Raw genomic sequence first — 21495 nt, 5'->3', positions numbered from 1 at the left:
GATCAGAGAGGAGGAGATGCTGACTGAGTCTTGGAGCATAAATAGAAGTTTTCCAGGAGCAAGGAGGAGGAAGAGGGAGTTGTAAACAAAGGAAACAAATAGCAGGTTGAGGGATGGAAGAGAAAGATCTGGAGCTATGAAAGCAAAACATAGGTTCAGTTCACAGGAAGTGTAGGAGTTAAGGGGAAGAGAGGGTCAAATCATAGAGGGCCTTGTGCACCCAGCAAAAGAACCTGGGTTTTATTCTGAAGATAATGGGAACCCCTGGGAAGCTTGAAGCAGGAGCATGCTGTGATCAGATTTCTGTCTGAGTAGGAATAATCTAGAAGGGGCAACATTGGAAGGCAGAGACTGAGCCTGCATTCCAGAATAGAGAGGAAGGGACAGAGGTGGAATTGAAGGACTGGTGGGAAGTAGGAGGTGATGAAGAGGGAGGGCCCAAGGCTGCTCCTAGATTTCTGTCTGAAGGGCTGGTGGATGGGAGGGAGGGGCATTGAGTGGAATGTGTCCATAAGGAAAGTGATTTGGTGGAGGGTAAAGAGTTGCATTTGAGGTGCCAGAGGGGACTACTTCAAGGTGTCTGGAGCTCAGAAGAGGGGTTAGAGTAAAGATGCATCCTGGGCATCCTCAGCCCAAATGGGTGTTGGAAACAACAGGAATGGGGGCGATTGACCAGTGGAGAGGCTGAGGGGATGAGAGCAAAGACAAGGCCCTGGGAGGCCCAAGCAGGAGAGGATCCTCGGACAGAAATGAGAGGAGGAGGGCGAAGAGGAGCAGCATTCCGGACACCATGAGTGGCACAGTCCAATAGCCAAGATACGATAGGTCTGAGGGTGTCCGCCAGATTGGGCTAGTGGGAGAGGAGAGCTGGCTTTCTCCCTCTTAACAGAGGAAGGAAATACTGGGCAGTTCAAATAATTGACTATCACTGTTCTCATGGGGAGCCCACCTTCCTTCCCTCTGCCAGCCTAAATCCCCAGCCCATGTTTAAAGACTGTCACCAGTCATGGAGGACAGAGGTGAAACTGCTCCCCTCTCCAGCAAATTCCAAGCTAAGTGACACATGGAACCTCATCTAATAATACATCTGTGTCCCTCCTCCTATCCGGACCTGGTCCAGAGCCGCACCCAGAGTAGACAGCCTGGTGACATCCAAGAAGGCGGGGTGGAGGGGTAGAGACTAGAGTGTGGTAGATTGAGGAGGGAGAATGAAACAATGGAACCTGGAGTCTGACACCTGTTTCAGGAAAGCGGCCATTGAACAGAAGAAAAGTGAGAGGGTCCTAACTTAAAGGGACTCCAGGATTAAGTGGGAGGGGGTTTGCTTTGTTATGAACATGGGAGAGGTACATGAGTAGAGTCCATAGGAAAGGGTCCTGTGAAAGCCTGGCTTCCCCTGATGGATCTTGTTTTCCTTCTCTCCTAGGTCATGCCCAGAGCAGAAGCATGAATGACATTTCTCTCACCCCAAACACAGACCAGGTAGTAAAACCCCTGCACTTAGCTGCAATGAAGGGCCAGGGCAGGAAGAAGTCTTTGGTTTCAGGAGCAGGGATCCCCTATGGGCAGAATTCCACTCCTACAAAGGAGTGGGAGTTCCAGGAAGGCCCCCAGTGAGGACTCTGGGCTGCCTGGGGGACTCTGCCAAGGCCAGCAGTCAGGGACTAGCAGAGTCCCAGGTGCTGGCTCTGTGTCAGGCCCTGGGAGTGTGGGACAGAGAACATGATCAAATGAGGCACCAGCTGTCCTTGAGCTTAGGATTTGTGGGAGAGAGAAGACCAGCACACATGGCTTCATCTATCCGGTGACCCACAAGCACCTTTAAAGATGGGATAGGGATTGGGGCTGGCAGAGAGACAGAAAAGAATCTCCCTGTGGGGACAGCAGTGGTAGTTAATTAATTAGACCGTTCAATAGTGCATCTTCTTCCTGTGGTCTCCCATGAGCTGGGCTGAAACCCTCTTGATGAGATCAGAATTCTGCAAACAAATTGGGTCCAGTTGAGAATCCTGTGACTGTGCCTCTTGGGGAAGCCCAGAGGAGGCCCCCTTAATTCCAACTCCTGCACACCTCAAGGGCAGGAGGTCCCATGGTCCTCTTGTGTATCTTCCCAGGAGTAGGAAGAAAGATGACAAAGGAAACCTGAGACTTGACGAGGAGCCTTCAGGAGCTTGGGTGACCTCCAGGCCTTCCAGCCACCCCTAAGTTTGGTGGAAGGCAAAAACAAAATCAGCTCCTCGTGTCGGTGTCCGGGCTCAAATAAATTAATAACAACAGTAACAAAATCAATCAATATTTAAGGTCCACACCACATGCACTACACTGTGCTGGGCATTTTCTGTGAAACACAAAAGTACTATTTTCATTCCCATTTTACTCATGAGAAAACACTGTGCCTTACAGTAGTTAAATAACACACCCAAGTCTATACAGCTGAAAGACAGAACTTTGATTTGACCTAAGCAGTCTAACTCCAGAGCCCTTAATTTGGAAGTAATTTAGGAACTAGTCAGTATTCTGGAACATTATTTGGAGAGGAAAACCACTTTTACTCGTGTACACAGATAGCAGAACTGTGATAAGAAAGCATTACCTAGTAAAAGTTTTTTATAACCTGTTTTAATGAATATGTGAGTGGTAATAATAACACTAGCTGTCACTTTCACCAGGCAGTGCTTCTTTGATTTGGGGATTGGAACCCATCACCTAGCGCCAGCATCTAGTTCTCCTTGCTGTTGCTGCCAGCATCAGTAGTCTATGCTAGTGGGTGCTCTTTAGGTGCAAGCCCAGAGGCATTTGCTCTGCAGGCTTTTTCTTCATCATTGGTTTGTGCAAAGCTAAACTCCATGCCTGCCCTCAGCTAGCAGATTCCCAGTGAACAGAGAGTAAATTCAGACAGCATCATTGTGCTGCAGTGACTCTGCAGTGCAGAGCCAGACTGGAGTCCCCAAGGGTTCAGGAAGTGGAGTCAGCAGGGCCCTGGTTATACAAGCCCACGTCCAGGCTGTGGGCAAGCCAGGGTTGGTTGGAACACTAGCATGCTCCCATTTCTGGGATGCCACAACTCTGGCCTTCTTACCAAACATGTCACAATGTGTAAGGAAGGGCCAAGTCCCTGGTTCAATTTCTCTTCTCTCCTGTATTACAGGTGGGTTGGTTGGATGGCCAGGTGTGGTGGTGCACACCTGTAATTCCAGCAGTTTGGGAGGCTGAGGCTGATGGATCACTCGAGGCCAGGAGTTTGAGACCAGCCTGGCCAACATGGAGAAACCCTGTCTTGATGAAAATTACAAAAATTAGCCGGGCGTGGTGGCACATGCCTGTAGTCCCAGCTACTCAGGAGACTGAGGCACAAGAAGTGCTTGAACCCAGGAGGAGGAGGTTGCAGTGAGCCGAGATGGTGCCACTGCACTCCAGCCTGGATGACAGAGTGAGACTCTTGTCTCAAAGCAAAACAAAACAAAACAACAACAAAAACAAGTGGGTTTGTTGGGACACCCTGAAGCATTGCTGTTTTCAAAGCCTCATTCTGCAGGGTGCTTCTGCCCAGCCTGCATCTCCTCCCCTTCCCTGGACACCCCCGCCCCAACCCTGCCTGATGCTTGGAGGTGGTGACTGCCCTGGTACTCCCAGCCCTCCCCCCTGAAGAATGCTGCTTAGTAATCAACTGACCATGCCTGAGACAAAGGGACTTTTTGAGTCTCGGGGACTCTGGTGTTCCTGTCAATTCCTGCTTTTACTCACTATGTTAAGATCCTTGGGACTACTGATGGTTGCCCAGGTGATTGTGGAGGGTTATTTTTTTTTCCCCAATTGGATTTAAAAGATTATAAGGGTACAGCTGTTGCTCACGAGCCCCTCCTTGTGCTGGTAGGCCCCCCAGTGCAGTGTGTATGATGCCCCCACATAAGTCGAATCAGGAAACAGCTGTGGGGACAAAAGGGCAGGACCTGTTGACCGTATCCATGCCCACAACTGACCCCTCCACAGGGACAGGAAAAGACACAAGGAAACTGTGTCTTCACTGAGGCTGTGAGAAACAGTCCTGTGCCACGGGAAAGACTCCAGCAGAAGGGGGATTGGTGGGAAAATTGTGATGTTCACAGGCGCTCTCTTCAGAGCTGTCCTCTACCCCCAGACTCTTTCCCACTGTGTCAGCCACTATGGACTGCACCCAGCCCTGCTGCCACCCCAACTGCTCCCCTCCATCTTCCAACAAAATTATCTCTGTCTCTTGTCTGTCCATGCCCTTGCTGCCCAGAGAGAAAGCAATCTGAAAAAGGAATTCATTCTAAGATGTTGAGGACTAAGAAGAGCTTGAAAGTAGCCACTGGTGGAGGATCTTCAGTGTAAAAGAGGGCTCAGGAAGAATGAAGTTATAAATGTAGACAGTGGGAACATGTTTGGGTGGAGGGTTTGTCTCCAGTACCTCTCACATCAGACCCCACTGGCTCTGCCTATGTGACTGACCTTCTTCCCTTGAAGAGACACTAGCCAGAGGGACTGAAGAGAGGCTACCTTGATAGTCTCTGCTGGAAAATTCCAGAAGTTATGAATTTCCTGGGAGGTCCCCTGGGGGTAACTTGGGGGCATGGAAGTCTCCCACAGACTTGGAGACTGGTCCAGGAATTCCTGTGAGCCAGGAAGCTGGTGACAAAGGGAAAACAAGGCCTGTCTACTCTGACCATCAGAACAGGCCGCCTCCTCCCCACAGCCACCAAAAGTGAAGGTGGAGAGGGGAGGTCTGGGTGGCTAGAGTAGAAGCACTGAGACTTCCCATCTGCTCAGCCTGAAGAAGGCAATCCAAGCCTGATGTCTGGCAACCCCAGGGCTCTTCTCTGATCCCTCAGCCCACAGCTCACTGGAGCCGTTTTCATCCATCAAGGAATGTCTTAGTCAAGAAGGGTCGTTGCCAGTACCTTCCCATCTACAAGGCTTAATGGTGCCTGGGGTTAACCTACATTCAGTCTTCCCATCTGCAGAATCAAAGGAGTACTTGTTTATTCTTTCAGTGTCTTGGCAACATTGAGAGAATTTTTTTCAAGTTAGGCCTCAAAGCAGTGTGAAGGGAAGTGAAGGAGAGCAGGTGGGAATCTCCTTGGCAATCTCATTTCCCTTCTCTGTCCAGCGGAAAAACAAATTCATGAAGAAGATCCCCAAGGACTCAGAAGCCTCCAACGTGCTCGTGGGCGAGGTAGACTTCCTAGACCAGCCATTCATCGCGTTCGTGCGCCTCATCCAGTCGGCCATGCTGGGAGGAGTGACCGAGGTGCCTGTCCCCACCAGGTGAGAGCCACTGAAACCTGTCCCCATGCCACCCTCAGGGAGCCAGTCAGCAGTGCAGTCAGCAGGCAGTGCTGTTGACTGTTAGTGCTCTCAGAGACACCTCTAAACTTGGTGGCTGCTGGGAAGGGAAATCTTCTGACTAGGGAAGAGTTTTAGAGTTTATTAAAAATAATCATAAAAGAGGCCAGGTGCGGTGGTTCATGCCTTTAATCCCAACACTTTGGGAGGCCAAGGCGGGCCGCTCATGAGGTCAGGAATTCGAGCCCAGCCTGGCCAACATGGTGAAACCCCGTCTCTACTAAAAATACAAAAAAATTAGCCAGGTGTGGTGGTGCGCGCCTGTAATCCCAACTGCTCGGGAGGCTGAGGCAGGAGAATCACTTGAACCCAGGAGGCAGAGGTTGCATTGAGCTGAGATCGTGCCATTGCACCCCAGCCTTGGTGACAGAGCAAGACTCCATCTTGGAAAAAAAATTAAAATAATAATAATAATAATAAAGAAGGAGGCAACAACTGGGAGAGAAGTTGTCAGGTGGGCTGGGGCAGCAAGACAAAGGTGAGGATGCTTGAAGGGGAGCCTCATGGGAGGGGAAGAGGAAATGATCCTCCAAAGCAAACATAGGGTTCCATGGAGGGAAGTAAAAAAGTTAAGAATGGGCCCAGCGCAGTGGCTCATGCCTCTAATCCCAGCACTTTGAGAGGCCAAGGGTAGGTGAATCACTCGAGCCCAGGAGTTGGAGACCAGCCTGGGCAGCATGGTGAAACCCTGTATCTACTGAAAATACAAAAAATTAGCTGGACATGGTGGTGCATGCCTGTAGTCCCAGCTACTCAATAGGCTGAGGTGGAAGGATTGCTTGAGCCCAGGAAGTGGAGGCTGCAGTGAGCCAAGATTGTGCCATTGCACTCCATCCAGCCTGGGTGACAAAGCAAGACCCTGTCTCAAAAAAAAAAAAAAAAAAAAAAAAGAATGCATACTGTTCAAAGTCAAAGAGTTCTCTTCACTTACTTCTATTTTTCCTTCTCGCTTTCATGCTCCTCTTCCTTAATCTTCTCCATCTTCTTTGCAGATTTCTGTTTATACTGCTGGGACCTTCTGGGAGAGCAAAATCCTACAATGAAATTGGCCGTGCCATTGCAACCCTCATGGTAGATGATGTAAGTGGTAACCAGAAGCTTGTACTCCTGAATTTTACAGCTCCTGCAACAAGCATTGCACCTTCATTCATTAACTTATCCAGCCAGCACATTTGAGCACCTACTGAGTAACAGGCACTACATAGGATGCTAAAGATGATGAGAATCAGGGAATAGTCATTGTCCTTTAGGAGAACCAATCAAGTGTGAGGGACAGATCCATAATTGTAAAACTAACCATGTGCTAGCTTCCCAGGGGGTCAAGGAGGGCTTCACAGATGAGGGGGCTTTAAAGCTAAGGAGGAGCAGGAGGAAGGCAGACCCAGCACCAGGCTATGAGGCAAGCATTCCAAACAAAGGAAATGGATCAGGCTCAGAGAAGCTGGATGGAGGTGGTTTGATGTAGGCTCAGTGTAAGAGCTTCAAGGGCAGGAGGTAACACTGGAGAGGTGAGCAAGAGACTACACAGAGCCTGTAAGCAGAGCTGAGTAACACTCTGTCCCCAGAGTGATGGGGAGCCTAGAGGACTTTAACTCTTTCCCGTTTGTGCCAAGAATACTCACTGGCAGTGCTTGCAGCTGCAGGCTTTACCCCGAGATAACTTTTCCCCAGGAAATGTCTCACTTTTATTATTTTTGCATTGCTCTTGTATATTGACTTTGGAAACAAAAGACATCATTCTACTTATAGCATTCTGTTTTTAGTTGTGGTATTTCCATTTACAAAATATACTAACTCTCAATCATTGAAAATATCAAATGCTAGAAAACTAGCATTCCTACGAGTGATGCTAACATCATTCTCAGTTTTTGGCCTAAGATTCATTCGATGAATCCAGTTTTTCCAAATTAGATGACTGATCATTCCAGTGATTCTGATGTTAGTTGTTTTTAGAAATAACTCTAAGAATAATTTTTATATTTCATTTTCACATTGAAAATCAGTCAGATTTGCTTTGGCCTTAAAGAGTGTTTATGTAAAATTAAAATGAGTGCTGGCAATGAGCTGCACCTTTTTTTTTCCTAAATGGGAAAAGGTTAAACATGAGCATATCCCATCGAATCCATAAGTCAGAAAGCACACTCTGGAGACAGTGTGAACAACACAACATGAGCCTCCAAGGGCGAAGGGCTGGAAGTAAAAAATGGATGTGAAATATCTGAGCTCCTTGGACTGGGCTCTACAAAGGTTTTCTAATGTGCGTGCTGTGGGGAAAACTGAAAACGGAAAGGTTAAGTAACTCAACCAAAGTCCTACAAGCAAGAATATGGAGACCTGGCCTTCAGATCCAAGACAGGCTGTCTTCCCCCAGCGCCTGCTGTGTCCCGTTGTGGTTTATTTTACCAATGTGCTATGGTCTCATTCCAAAAACTGAGAGTGAGTTGTCAGTGGGAGATGTGGTTCAAAATGATTTCTTTAAAAACTAGATGTGGTATGCTCCCAGGCATGTCAGAAACAGATGCGATCTTTCTTTTCTCCCTCCTCTCTCCTCACCAGCTCTTCAGCGATGTGGCCTACAAAGCCCGCAATCGGGAAGATCTGATTGCAGGAATTGATGAATTTCTGGATGAGGTCATTGTCCTTCCCCCTGGAGAATGGGACCCAAATATCCGAATTGAGCCCCCCAAGAAGATACCCTCTGCTGACAAGAGGTGTGTATGAGAATGGGCAGTAGGGGGAGAAAAAGGAGGCTTCAACTCTGTTGGTATCATTTTATTGCTCTTTAAAATACATCTGAGGCTCAGCATAGTGGCTCATGCCTGTAATCTCAACACTTTGGGACGCTGAGGTGGGTGGATCACTTGAGTCCAGGGGTTTGAAACCAGCCTGGGCAACATAGTGAGATCTTGTCTCTGCAAAAAAAAAAATCAAATTAGCTGGGCATGGTGGCATGCACCTGTAGTCCCTGCTACTCTGGAGGCTGAGGCAGGAGGATTGATTGAGTCCAGGAGGCCAAGGCTGCAGTGAGCTGTGATCATGCCACTGTACTCCAGCCTGGGCAACAGAGTTTGACCCTGTCTCAAAATAACTTTTAAAATAAGTTTAAAAATAATAAGATATATCAGAAGCAAATATGGCTAAATGTGAACATTTGTAAAGTCTAGGTGACTTGTGTGTGGATATTGTTAGATCATTTTCTGCATTTTTGTCTCTCTTTTAAGATATTTCATAATTTTGGTTGGAGAGTTGAGGAGTGCTGTGGGGGACCCACTCTCCCTCATCCCCCTTCTCTTCCAGGAAATCTGTGTTCTCCCTAGCAGAGCTGGGCCAGATGAATGGCTCTGTGGGAGGAGGCGGTGGAGCTGCTGGAGGAGGCAATGGAGGTGGTGGTGGTGGTGGTGGCAGTGGCGGCGGGGCTGGCGGTGGCGGGGCCGGTGGAACGAGCAGCGGGGATGATGGAGAGATGCCAGCCATGCACGAAATCGGGGAGGAACTTATCTGGACGGGAAGGTGCCCACCCCAGGCCTCCCAGTGACCCTGCTGTCCTTTAGACTTCTCTCCTCAGCCGCCCTCTGGGACCTTTCCCACACGGCCTGTAGTGCCCATTTGAGGTCACCCCTGCCTTCTTTCCCTCCCAGAGCCCTTGAACCCCATCATGGATCCCCAAAAAGGGTTGCCTTAGGAGAGGGGAATTTGAGACCCATACAAGAGGAGAGGAACCCAAACTTTTCTCTTAGACATCCTTTGGTGCCTGTTTCCTGAGTCTGCTGTAACAAAGTACCACAAACTAGATGGCTTAAAACAACAGAAGGTTACTCTCCTGCAGTTCTGGAGGTGAGGAGTTCCACAGCAGTTGTTGGCAGGACCACCATGCTCCCTGAGGCTCTAGGTGGAATCCTTCTTGGCCTCCTCCTGGCCTCTGGTGGTGGCCAGCAGTTCTCGGTGTTCCTGGCTGGCAGCTGCATCACCCTTGGCTCTGCCTCTCCACCACATGGGCTCCTGTGTGTCTGTTTTCACAGAGCACTTTCCTCTTTGTATAAGGACCCCAGTCATAATGGATTAGGGCCCACAACAATACTTAATCTAAACTGTGTTACATCTTCATAGATGTGAGGACCTTAATGTATATTTTGGGGCGACACAATTCAATAACAGCACCTTTTTTAAAAACTTAATTTACCTATTCAAAAACTTTTTTTTTAAGAAAATAAGAAAAAGTTCTCCTGGCCTGGGTTTCTTTTCCAGCTCTTGGAGTCATTCAGGTTGACCTAGATTTAGGAAAGGATGTGGCCTTGCAAATCTACATATAAATCATGACTTTGAGAATGAAGTCATGTTTTATATGCCCTTGGCTTTATACCAGTGGTTCTCATTGTATGCAACTGTGGCCCTCCTTAGTCCCCCTACCCTTGAGCCCAGGGGATTTGGCAACATCCAGAGACATTTTTGTTTGTCACAACTTGAGAGGGGCGATGCTACTCGCATGTAGTAGGTAGCTGCTAAATATCCTGCAGTGCACGGGACAGCCCCTACAGCAAAGGAGTATCCAGTCCAAAATATCAGCAGAAATGAGGTTGAGAAACTCTGCTCCATGCTAAGGACTGCATTAGGGGCTATGGGAATAGCAATCCCAGTAAACAATGTCTCCAAACCTAAAATCTCCCACTCAACTGTTCCAGATAGCAAAATCAAAAAATAAGCAAATACCAACCAGTTATAATGTTTAGGATCTGTTCTTAATGAATCTGTTATAATCTGGGATGCCTCTGTCACTGAAAGTTAGACATACCTGTGTTCACCAAGAGCGGGCACCCTGCAGATGGTCAGGGATGTGAGGAGGACCATCATCTGTGGACCCCAGGACTTCCATTGTCCATGGAATGTTGGGTCTACCCCGGGACATATTCCCATCAGACTTCCCCTCTCCAAAACCGCTATGTCCACCCTTCCCAATGTGGGTGGTGCCAACCACAAACTCAGTCCTACAGGAATTCATCCCTGGCCCTAAATGTTCTGGTGGAAAGATCTTTGCCCCATCCACCCCGGTCAAGTTCCTTTCCTTGCCCCAGGCTCTGCAGGTTCTTGTAAATAGCCCTGCCCCTGCACTGGTGTTAGTGGTGAGAAAGCAGCCCCTGGGCCTGTCTTGAGCAGGTTCTTCGGTGGACTGTGTCTGGATATCAAGAGGAAGTTGCCCTGGTTCCCAAGTGACTTCTATGATGGCTTCCACATTCAGTCGATCTCTGCCATCCTATTCATCTACCTCGGCTGTATCACCAACGCGATCACCTTTGGTGGGCTTCTGGGGGATGCCACCGACAATTATCAGGTGTGTGTGAGCTGGGGCCCTGAGTATAAAAGTAAGATCTGCCACCACCTGGTGGCAGCAGGAAGTTTCATCTTGTAATCCCAAAACCAAGGTTTCATCTACCAGCCAGGTTGAGGCCATCAGTATTTGTAATCTTTTACCCTTCAAGTAATAATGATAATAATAAGACAATATTAAAGATCTGAAGCTAAATCTCATTACTAAAGACCACATTTAATGATTATTTAAATAGGCCAAACCGTTAAGGGGAATTGTCTGCTGTGTTATTTGGTACTTTTTCCACTGATACTAGAGTGAATTTAATCAGCGCAATTAATGGAGTGCTAATTGTGGCCTTCTCCCCCAACTTTTTAAAAACTAATGTTGAGTTCTTAGTTTGGAGTTAAGACATTTTTAGAAGGATGGTAAGCTGTGACCATGACAACAACTCAGGCCTCCCTGGGAAAACAGCTCAGCAGAGACACCTGCCAATCTCCTAGGCAAGGGTCTTCTCCGGTGGAGGCCTTCAAAGTAGAGCCGTTGGAAAGCTCAGTGCACCAAGGAGAAGACCCATTTGTCCAGCTGCCTTCTGGGCATGTCCACATGGCTGCTCCTTGGGATTCCCCGTGACTGCCCCTCAGGGTCCCTCAATTCACAGAGCTGACATTGCATCCCTTGTCTTCCCTCCTGACCTGCTGCTCCCTGCCCTTCCCCAGTACAGCAGGTGATACCATGATTCACTCAGCTGTCTACACCAGAAACTAAGCATTATCATTGACTCATAAATCCCAGTTGCGCATGTGGCCCTCACCACATGGCCCTACCTGGCTCTCACACCTCACCTCCCAGCATTCTCTTTCTCAGCATTCCTACCCTCCCTACCCATTCTACATTCTGTTTTCCATCAATCCTGATCATCTTTTGGTTCTTCAAGTACATGCTGTTTTTCAGCTCCAGACCTTTTAGACACTACTCCCTCTTCCTGGGACACTGTTTCTTGTCACTCCACTTAACCCCATTCCCCTGGCCAATTCTCTGCTCATTTTTTGAATCTCAGCTTCCACTTATCTACTTCTAGGGAGGCCTTCCTGACCACCCCTTTACCCCTACTGTGTGCTCCTGGGGCACCCTAAACCTATCCCAGCTTAGCACACCTCTTGGCAGTGGCTCTCAACCAGGGACAGTTTTCACCCCAGGAGACATTTAACAATATCTAGAGACAGTTTTCATTTGTCATAGCTGGGAGGAGGGTTCCTACTGGTATCTAATGTATAGAGGCTGTGGATGCTACTAAACACACTACAATACACAGGACAGACACCTCACAACAAAGAATCATCTAGCCCAAAATGTCCGTTGTGCAGAGGTTGAGAAACTCTGCTATATGGAAATTGCCTGGTTACTTACCTGTGTCTCCCACTAGAATGAAGAGGTGTTATCTTGTTCAGTGATGGGTCCTCAGTCCTTTCACAATGCCTGGTACATAACAGACAGTTAGTGGATTTTGAATGAATGAATGATCTGACCTCTAAAAGCACCAAACAGATGTTTGAATGAATGAATAATCAAATGGATAAATGGACTGTCCTCTGGGAGTAGAATGGACACAGAGAAAAGCACATCCACTGTTTTATAGGCCCTGGGTGCCAAAAGGAAGTCACATGGTACCTTTATCTAGATGGAATTAAACAGAGTGACACTGGTCATGGTGGCAAGATGTAGAGGGTGTAGGAGATGGAGAACAGGATTTAGGCAGGAAAGGGCTCAGAACAAAGGATAAACACTGTGGCCTGGGCCCGTGGAGAGATTGCTGGGCTGCAGCCTATGTGGAGAGACCCCTTCTCCTTCCTATGCTGAGCCACACATTCCTTGTGCCCCCAGGGAGTGATGGAGAGCTTCCTGGGCACTGCCATGGCTGGCTCCTTGTTCTGCCTCTTCTCGGGACAGCCTCTCATCATTCTCAGCAGCACAGGGCCCATCCTCATCTTTGAGAAGCTCCTCTTCGACTTCAGCAAGTAGGTGTCCCTTGGTGGCCCCCAGTGCCTGCTCTCGCACTTGGGGCAGTATGCTGGGGCCAGAGCAGGAATAGGCCCAAAGGGGAGGTGGTGGTGCAGAGGTGCCAAAGCCGTCTTTAACCATGGGAAGGGCTACCAGGTGGCTCCTCCTGACTCCTGCCAGCTACCTGCCTTTAAGACATCTTAGTGCATATTGGCACAGCCCATAGGGACCAGCCACGACAAGAGTAGAAAATTCACACCACTCAGTTTGTGAGCAATGGTGACTTGATAGGCAGTATAGTGTATGAAGTCTTGGGCTGAAGGTCAGAAGGTTACACCCAGACCCAGGGAGCTCCCATCGCTACTCCAGGCTCAGTTGCCTCCTCTACAACATGAGAGTTTGGACTAGACCATTTCCAAGGGCTGCTCCAGCCCTGTTCTTCGGAAATTCCCATTTTTCACTCACTCTGGTGTCTATTACCAACTGTGGGCACTGAGATGTCTTAGCACCTTCCTGCCTCCCCCATAAGATCTTTAAAAAAATTTTTTTGGCCGGGCGTGGTGGTTCACACCTGCAATGCCAGCACTTTGGAAGGCCAAGGTGGGCAGATCACCTGAGGTCAGGAGTTTGAGACCAGCCTGGCCAACATGGCAAAACCCCATCTCTACTAAAAATACAGAAATCAGCTGGGTGTGGTGGCGGGCGCCTGTAATCCCAGCTACTTAGGAGGCTGAGGCAGGAGAATCACTTGAACCCGGGAGGCAGAGGTTGCAGTGAGCCAAGATTGAGCCATTGCACTCCAGACTGGTCAAAAGAGTGAGACTATCTAAAAAAAAAAAATTTTTTTTTTCTTATAAAAATGAACACTAGACCCCCATGAGATCTCAAATATCAGACAACTGCACCCAAGAATTGTCCCTGTCCTCAGTCTTTCACAGTCCCTGGGAGGGCATCTGTGCCACAGGAGGACAGATAAGCCACTCAGGGGTGGGTCTGAGGAGTCAAGCACAGCCAGGAGCCCCGGGCTGTAGGCCCCTCATCTCCCCTCTGCCTTCCAGAGGCAATGGCCTGGACTACATGGAGTTCCGCCTCTGGATTGGCCTACACTCAGCTGTCCAGTGCCTTATCCTAGTGGCCACAGATGCCAGCTTTATCATCAAATATATCACCCGCTTCACCGAGGAGGGCTTCTCAACCCTCATCAGCTTCATCTTCATCTATGATGCCATCAAGAAGATGATCGGTGCCTTCAAGTACTACCCTATCAATATGGACTTCAAGCCGAACTTCATCACCACCTACAAGTGCGAGTGCGTCGCCCCTGACACAGGTGACCGGTAACCCCAGACATGCCATGGGCCCTCACCTACCCCACTGGCCCCCTGATCCTTCACCACAGCTCTCTACTCCTACTGCTGGGGAGGGGCCATTCAGCTAAGGGCTTACTGTTCCAAGGGAGCAAATACAGGATCTTGAACCCAGTGTTTGGAAGGAAACCAAGGGGACAGTAGCTCTAATAGGACTCACAGGATTATCATCAGGAGGGCACAGGGATACCCCAGGAAGGAGTAAGGCATGCTTTGCTTCAGTATAGGGTAATGTGGAGGCCACACCTATCAGGAGTGCCACTCAGGGGTTACTCCTGCAGGCCAGAGATACACCTGATGGTGCCTGAAGTCTCTCCCAGCTCCATCAAGTCATGATACGATGAGCTCTCCCCAAGACAGTGCTGCCCATGTAGCCACATACCGTGTAAGGTGAGACCACACCTGAGGGATGGACATCCGCACAGATGGAAAGATGTCCAGAGTGGAGGCTCTGCCGACCATGCCATCTAAGAACAGTTGGAAAACCGGGGCTTATTCAGCCTCTTAGGGAGATGAGTTATGAGAGGACTGTCATGTCACAAAGGAACCATGTTCACCCTCTGAAGCCACAGGATGTAGAGCTGAATGAGGAACAGGGAGCAGATACTCCAGGGAGCCAGATGCTGGCTGAATTTAGGGAAGAACCTATAATGGTGGGAGTTAACCACCGTGGGAGTTCTCGGCCTGCTTGGTTGGTAGCAAGTTACCTGGACACTCTCTGGATGTCCATCTGCCAAGGGTGTTGTAAAAAGGATCCCTGTACAGATGGGGTCAACCTGATAACACCCAGTGCCACTCCTGTAGAGTTACTTTCTGGCCAAAACACTTGTCATCTATAAGTTAGGGCTTCCCATAGAGTCTGAGCCTCCTTCATAGTCATGATCATGCCCCTAAGAGCCTTCAGTGGGATGTGCCCAGAGTGCCCAGGGTGCTGCAGAGCAGGAGCAGGAAGTCTATGTACACATCTCCAAGCACCAAGGCTGGACTCACAGAGAGCAAACTGAGGTCCAGAGACCACCCAAGGTCATACCAAGCCTCAGTTTCCCTGGCTGTAAAAGAGGGCTCTCAATGCAGGCCCTGCTGGTCTCCTGGGACTCCTGTGGGGTTACCAAATCTATACCCCGATTGAGTTGAAGGAATTAAGTGGATAGTAGGTTGTTCAGCCCCTTAATATATTCCTACAGGTAAAAAAAATCAATCATAAGTCAAGCAAAAATATTTGCTGCACAATTATTGTGTGCCCTACTTTAGGCCTTGTGGAAGATAAAGATGTCTTGCCTTCAAGGAGTTCAGTTTTGATTATAACCCCTTCCCTCTGTGACTGCACTGATTTTCTAAAGAAGTCCAGATTTATTTTTTTCTTTCTTTTTTTCTGCCATTAATTTTGAATTATTCCACTAAAATCTAATGACAGGTGATGCTACCCTTTGTCCTGAGCCAAGGCATGTTGCTTGCCCAGAGGGGATCCTACCTGCAGGCAGGCCCTTTTCATTCTGCCCTGGAGCAAATCCTGCCTCTGTGGGGAAGCCCCATCAGGGCCCTCTTACATGCTTGTATCTTCTAGACTATAGATTCAGTGTTGCATTGACATACATTTTACACAAACATAGCTTCTAGAAGCACACATCCTTGATCTCTTTTAGAAAAGAATTCAAATTCTGTGTTTTGTTTTGTTTTGAGACAGAGTCTGGCTCTGTCGCCCAGGCTGGAGTGCAGTGGCGCTATCTCGGCTCACTGCAACCTCCGCCTCCTGGGTTCAGGCGATTCTCCTACCTCAGCCTCCCAAATAGCTGGGACTACAAGTGTGTGCCACCACACCCAGCTAATTTTTGTATTTTTAGTCGAGGCAGGGTTTCACCATTTTGGCCGGGATGGATTTGATCTCTTGACCTCATGATCTGCCCGCCGCGGCCTCCCAAAGTTCTGGGATTACTGGCGTGAGCCACCACACCTGGCTGCTTTGGCCATACTGAGAATCATCTATCCACAGGAAAAAACTAACCCAGGGATGCTCTAGGAACAAGGGCCGTAGGAGCATATAAGGTGCATTATGAGGGATATAATGAAGCCACCTGTTCCCAAATAGCTTCCCCTCTGGCTTTGCCCAGGTGCCTGATGTCACCTCATTCTTTGGGGTCATGCTATTGTCATGGTTCTCAAAATGTGGTCCCTGGACCAGCAGCATCAGGGAACTTGTTAGAAATACAAATTCTTAGCCTCCTACCCCAGACCTGCTGAATCAGAAACTCTGGCTGGGCACAGTGGTGCACACCTGTAGTCCCAGCTAGTCAGAAGGTTGAGGTAGGAGGATCACTTGAGCCCAGGAGTTTGAGACCAGCCTGAACAACATAGCCAGACCCTGTCTCTATTTCTAAGAAAGAAAGAAGAGAGAGAGAGAGAGAGAGAGAGAGAGAGAGAGAGAGAGAGAGAGAGAGGACAGAGAGAGAAAGAAGAAGCAGAAGCAGAAGAGGAAGAAAAGAGAAGATAAGAGGTGAGGAGAGGAGGAAAGAAAGAAAAAGGAAAGGGAAGGAAGGAAGGAGAGAAAGAAAAAGAAAGAGAAAGAGAAAAAGAAAGAAAAGAAAAGAAAAAAGAAAGAAAAAGGAAGGAAGGGAGGGAGGGAAGGAGGAAAGGAGGGGAGGAAGGAAGGGAGGAAGGAACAAATGAAAGAACTCTGGAGTAGGGTCCACCCTGACGTATATTAAGTCTTCCAATTGATTCTGATGCACTCTCAAGTTTGAGAACCATCGCTCTGTTGAACTATTAGTAATAATGGGCCATTATTGACCATTAAACCCCAGTAAGATTAAATTTTCAGTTTCTTCACAGAAAGTAAAGGAACTAGAACTAGGACAAGTTAGTTTTGATTAAGATAACATGGAGGCCGGGCACGGTGGCTCAAGCCTGTAATCCCAGCACTTTGGGAGGCCGAGACGGGCGGATCAGGAGGTCAGGAGATCGAGACCATCCTGGCTAACACGGTGAAACCCCGTCTCTACTAAAAAAATACAAAAAAACTAGCCGAGCAAGGTGGCGGGTGCCTGTAGTCCCAGCTACTCAGGAGGCTGAGGCAGGAGAATGGCCTGAACCCGGGAGGCGGAGCTTGCAGTGAGCTGAGATCCAGCCACTGCACTCCAGCCTGGGCGACAGAGCGAGACTCCGTCTCAAAAAAAAAAAGAAAAAGATAACATGGAAAGGAAAATTCTACACATTTAGGAGACTGGGATGAGGGGGACAAACTGTGGAAGGTTTCTTTCCCAGTCCATGGGCCACCTACTTAGTAATGGGCCCGTAATCCTAGTTTTACTGCGAGGCCCAGTCTTACTATAGTATACTCTCTCTCTTTGTCACTCTTCATCATAAAAGCTTGTTTGGGGGCACTCTCTTTCTATTTGCTTTTGCTTCCATTGTAACTGATTTGTATTCTATTTATGAATGCTGCACACACTGATTTGGCTGCTTTCAATCCCAAGTGAGTACCACTTTGTAAACACTGGAATTTTAAAATGTTTGATACTTGGACCCTGTCTGAAATTTTCCAGGTTATATTTCTTTCATCTTCATCTCAAATGGCTTTCAGATAAACCCTACAGAGTTCTTGATATAAAAGAATTGATAAGCATAAGCAGAAGACATCAAAGGTGGTCTGAAGACATTGGGTAGTGAAAAAGACATCTGAACTCCCCAGGCTAAAGCATCAGCCAGGAGTTCTCTAGCATTTGAGTGAGGACCCCTGAGGCAGCCTTCCTGCCTGGCTTCTCTGTCTCCATCATTAATTGCGCATCATGTTCTTTTGGTCACTGATGTGAGGAAAGGCAATAGAACCCCAATATCTAATAAATGAAGCCTTCCTCAGAACAATCCTAACAAACCTCTGGGTTTGTAGAGCTTCTAGGAATATTCTGCCCTGGGTCAAGATGAAATTCCTTAGCCCCCCAGCAGGCATGGGAGTGAGCAACATAGCAGGGCCCTGTGGTCACATCAGCCCTGTGGACAGCTTGTTGGAGATTGAGAGAAGCCGTAAGATAGACTTCTTCTTCTTTCTGGGTTTCTAACTGCCGGTGTCAGCCAGCAGGAGCCACATCGGGCTTACACTGCATTTCAGACATATTGCTGGCAAGCTGGCTGGCAGGCCCGCTCCCTGTCTCCCCAGACCTGCTGCAGAGGGACTGCTTGCCTCTGCCTTCACTAGAGGAGGATGGTGAGGTGGGCCTGGCCTTTGCCTCTACCCTTGCAGTTCAGGAAGAAGAGAGAAGGCAGCAGGACTCCAAAGCCTGAGTTCCTATGGGTGGCCACATCCGGGGGGAGCCTGGCCCTGCAGATGAGGAGCAAAGGAAGCAGGACAGACTGCAGAACAGGGGAACGGAAGGGTCCACGTGGAAAAGAGAGACAGATGACTGTGGTTCCTTGAAACTCTCCCTGTAGACCCTCATGTGATCCACATACAGTTAGGGACACTGAAGCCAGGGTAGGGAAGTATCTATCAAGGAATGCAGAGAGAGCCGCTGAGAGCAGCACCTTTGGGTTCCCGATTCTGCTTCAAAACCTGGACCTTGGTTTAACTTTTCTCAACTTGCATTTGGCAGATTAGAAATGATAATATCAAAGCAACAAGTTCTTTCAGGCCTAGCTGACCTTTAATAAAAAGCACATATGGGCTGGGTGCAGTGACTCATCCCTGTAATCCCAGCACTTTGGAAGGCTGAGATGGGCAGATCACTTGAGGTCAAGAGTTCAAGACCAGCCTGGCCAACATGGTGAAACCCCGTCTCTACTAAAAATACAAAAAATTAACCAGGCATGGTGGCATGCGTCTGTAGTCCCAGCTATTTGGGAGGCTGAGGCACAAGAATCGCTTGAACCTGGGAGGTGGAGGTTGCAGTGAGCTAATATCATGCCACTATACTCCAGCCTGGGCAAAAAAAAGAGGGCTGGAAGGGAAGGAACATATCTGTGGAGGTGAACAGGGCAGGGAAGTTCACAGTGTAGAGCTGGGAAGTTTATAGGCTCTGGGCCAGCCTTCCTGGGATGGGGTCATGGCTCCAAGTATGAACTGTGTGACCTTGGGTGAATTATATAACCTCTCTGGGCCTCAGTTACCTCATCTGTAAAGTGGGCATACTTGGTGAAGATTTGGGATTTAAACAAATGAATATATATAAAGGCTTGGCATAGTGCATGGCATAGAGTAAGTTCTTTGAACATTTTTAAGTCTAAAAGCCCAGTGGCCAGTGGGGATTCACAAGGCACGTTATCCTCCAGTTTTTCTTAGCACTTTGTCTTGGCCCCAGATTCCTTATTTCAGTTTTTAAAACCAGCTGTTTATCATCAGGCGGGTGTTCTCCTGGCCCAGCTGGTCTGTCAGAACTGTGGCCCAGGCTTGGTCCCACCAGCCCTTCCCTAACTGGGGCAAAGTGAGGAAGGTGGAGAGGGAGCTGCCCTCACAATGGAAGCCAGGCCTTGGCTCTAAGGAACTGGAAGGAGATGCGAAGGGATTGGGAATGCAGCTCTCAGCCCCACAGCTGCTGACCCTGCCCCGTGTCATGTGCTCATCCACAGTGAATACAACCGTGTTCAATGCTTCAGCCCCACTGGCACCAGACACCAACGCTTCTCTGGTAAGTCCTTTCCTCTTATGTCAGACATTTGAGTGCTTTTGTTTGTAGGAGGAGGGAGAAAAGATTTTGGAAATGAGACCAACTTATAGCCACCCAGACTTGCAGAGGTCAACTCCAACCTCACGTCAGGGTCACCTGCAGAGCTTTGTAGATGTAAACTTTTTTCTTAGGTATATACTGTAAACATCCCACTTAAAAACATGCCTCATTCTGTTAAATCCATGTTTTTTGTGTGTTTTTGTTTTTTGTTTTTTGAGACAGGGTCTCACTCTGTTGCCCAGGCTGGAGTGCAGTGGTGCGATCTTGGCTCACCACAACCTCCACCTCCCTGCGTTCAAGTAATTCTCCTGCCACAGCCTCCTGAGTAGCTGGGATTACAGGCACGCACCACCACACCCAGCTAATTTTTTGTATTTTTAGTATAGACAGGGTTTCACCATGTTGGCCAGGCTGGTTTCGAACTCCTGACCTCAACTGATCTGCCTGCCTCGGCCTCCCAAAGTGCTGGGATTACAGAAGTGAGCCACCGCACCCAGCCCCATGTGTACTAATAATATGATACAAGCCAGGTGTAGTGGTACACGCCTGTAATCCCAGCTACTCGAGAGGCTGAGGCACAAGAATTGTTTGAACCCAGGAGGCAGAGGTGTGGTGAGCAAAGATCGCACCACTACATTCCAGCCTGGGTGACAGAGCGAGACCCTGTCTCAAAAATAATAATAATAATATGACATGCACACAGGGGAAGGGGAGGTAGAGTTGAGGGATGGTAAATAGGGCCACACAAAGCTGTAAGCAAAGCCTCCCATTCATCGTTTTGCCTTTTTCCTTCTCTTTCTGCCTAGGACCCCCAATTTCCAACAGTGCCACTCTCCAGCCCCAGAGAGTCTATTAGTGTTTCTTCCTCAGTGAACCTAACGTGTTCTTTGCACACCTTAGTCTCTGGGGCCTAAGGTATGGTGTGCCTTTCCCAGTAATGACGGTGGTCTTTAGGAACCAGCATCCCAGCCTAAGTGGCTTAACGATAGAAGTTCAATTCCGGATGAATGTAGCACCTGGTAGGACTTGGGGGACGTTTGTGAGCTTTTACTGTCTCCAAGGTTGCTTCTTAAGTTATTCCTGCCTAGGCAATTGACTGCTCTGCCTACGCACATCCCAGTTGGCAATTTAATTTAATATTTTTCAAAGATCAGGGTTTTGTTTTTGTTTTTTTTTTTGAGATGGGGTCTTGCTCTGTTGCCCAGGCTGGAATGTAGTGGTGTGATCATATCATCACTGCAGCTTCAAATTCCTGAGCTCAAGTGATCTTCCTGCTTCAGCCTCCTGAGTAGCTGGGACTACAGGCATCAGCCGCCATGCCTGGCTAATTTTTAAATTTTTTGTAGAGACAGGGTCTCACTATGTTGCCCAGGCTGGCTAACTATCAAATTTTGAGAGAGAACAGAATCAGTCAGTGCCTATTTCTGAATCCCTATTATATGCAAGGGGCCATGTGCACTGAAGGCTAAAAAAGACATCTAAGAAACCAACGCGGGGCCGGGCACGGTGGCTCAAGCCTGTAATCCCAGCACTTTGGAAGGCCGAGACGGGCGGATCACAAGGTCAGGACATCCAGACCATCCTGGCGAACACGGTGAAACCCCGTCTCTACTAAAAAAACACAAAAAACTAGCCGGGCGAGGTGGCGGGCTCCTGTAGTCCCAGCTACTCGGGAGGCTGAGGCAGGAGAATGGCGGAAACCCGGGAGGCGGAGCTTGCAGTGAGCTGAGATCCGGCCACTGCACTCCAGCCTGGGCGACAGAGCGAGACTCCGTCTCAAAAAAAAAAAAAAAAAAAAAGAAACCAA

The 21495-nt window shown here is 48.5% G+C and overlaps 1 protein-coding gene across 5 annotated transcripts in view; it reads left to right on the top strand.

Annotated features, from left to right (window-relative positions):
- The window catches only part of SLC4A5 (solute carrier family 4 member 5), a 140714-nt gene that overhangs the window by 96335 nt on the left and 22884 nt on the right, over positions 1-21495 (top strand). For all 5 annotated transcript variants that reach the window (XM_033175145.1, XM_033175147.1, XM_033175144.1 and 2 more), the window contains 9 exons: positions 1427-1482; positions 5129-5286; positions 6357-6444; positions 7921-8075; positions 8662-8874; positions 10516-10690; positions 12551-12684; positions 13726-13997; positions 19591-19649. In XM_033175145.1, the coding sequence (XP_033031036.1) occupies positions 1427-1482; positions 5129-5286; positions 6357-6444; positions 7921-8075; positions 8662-8874; positions 10516-10690; positions 12551-12684; positions 13726-13997; positions 19591-19649 (1310 nt within the window). The remainder of the gene's footprint in view (positions 1-1426; positions 1483-5128; positions 5287-6356; positions 6445-7920; positions 8076-8661; positions 8875-10515; positions 10691-12550; positions 12685-13725; positions 13998-19590; positions 19650-21495) is intronic.

This window comes from Trachypithecus francoisi, unplaced genomic scaffold (assembly GCF_009764315.1).
Source record: "Trachypithecus francoisi isolate TF-2019V2 unplaced genomic scaffold, Tfra_2.0 Lachesis_group17, whole genome shotgun sequence".
Classification (NCBI taxonomy): Eukaryota; Metazoa; Chordata; class Mammalia; order Primates; family Cercopithecidae; genus Trachypithecus; species Trachypithecus francoisi.
The sequence above is the reverse complement of the archived record's forward strand: the minus strand, read 5'-3'. Positions and strand labels throughout refer to the sequence as shown.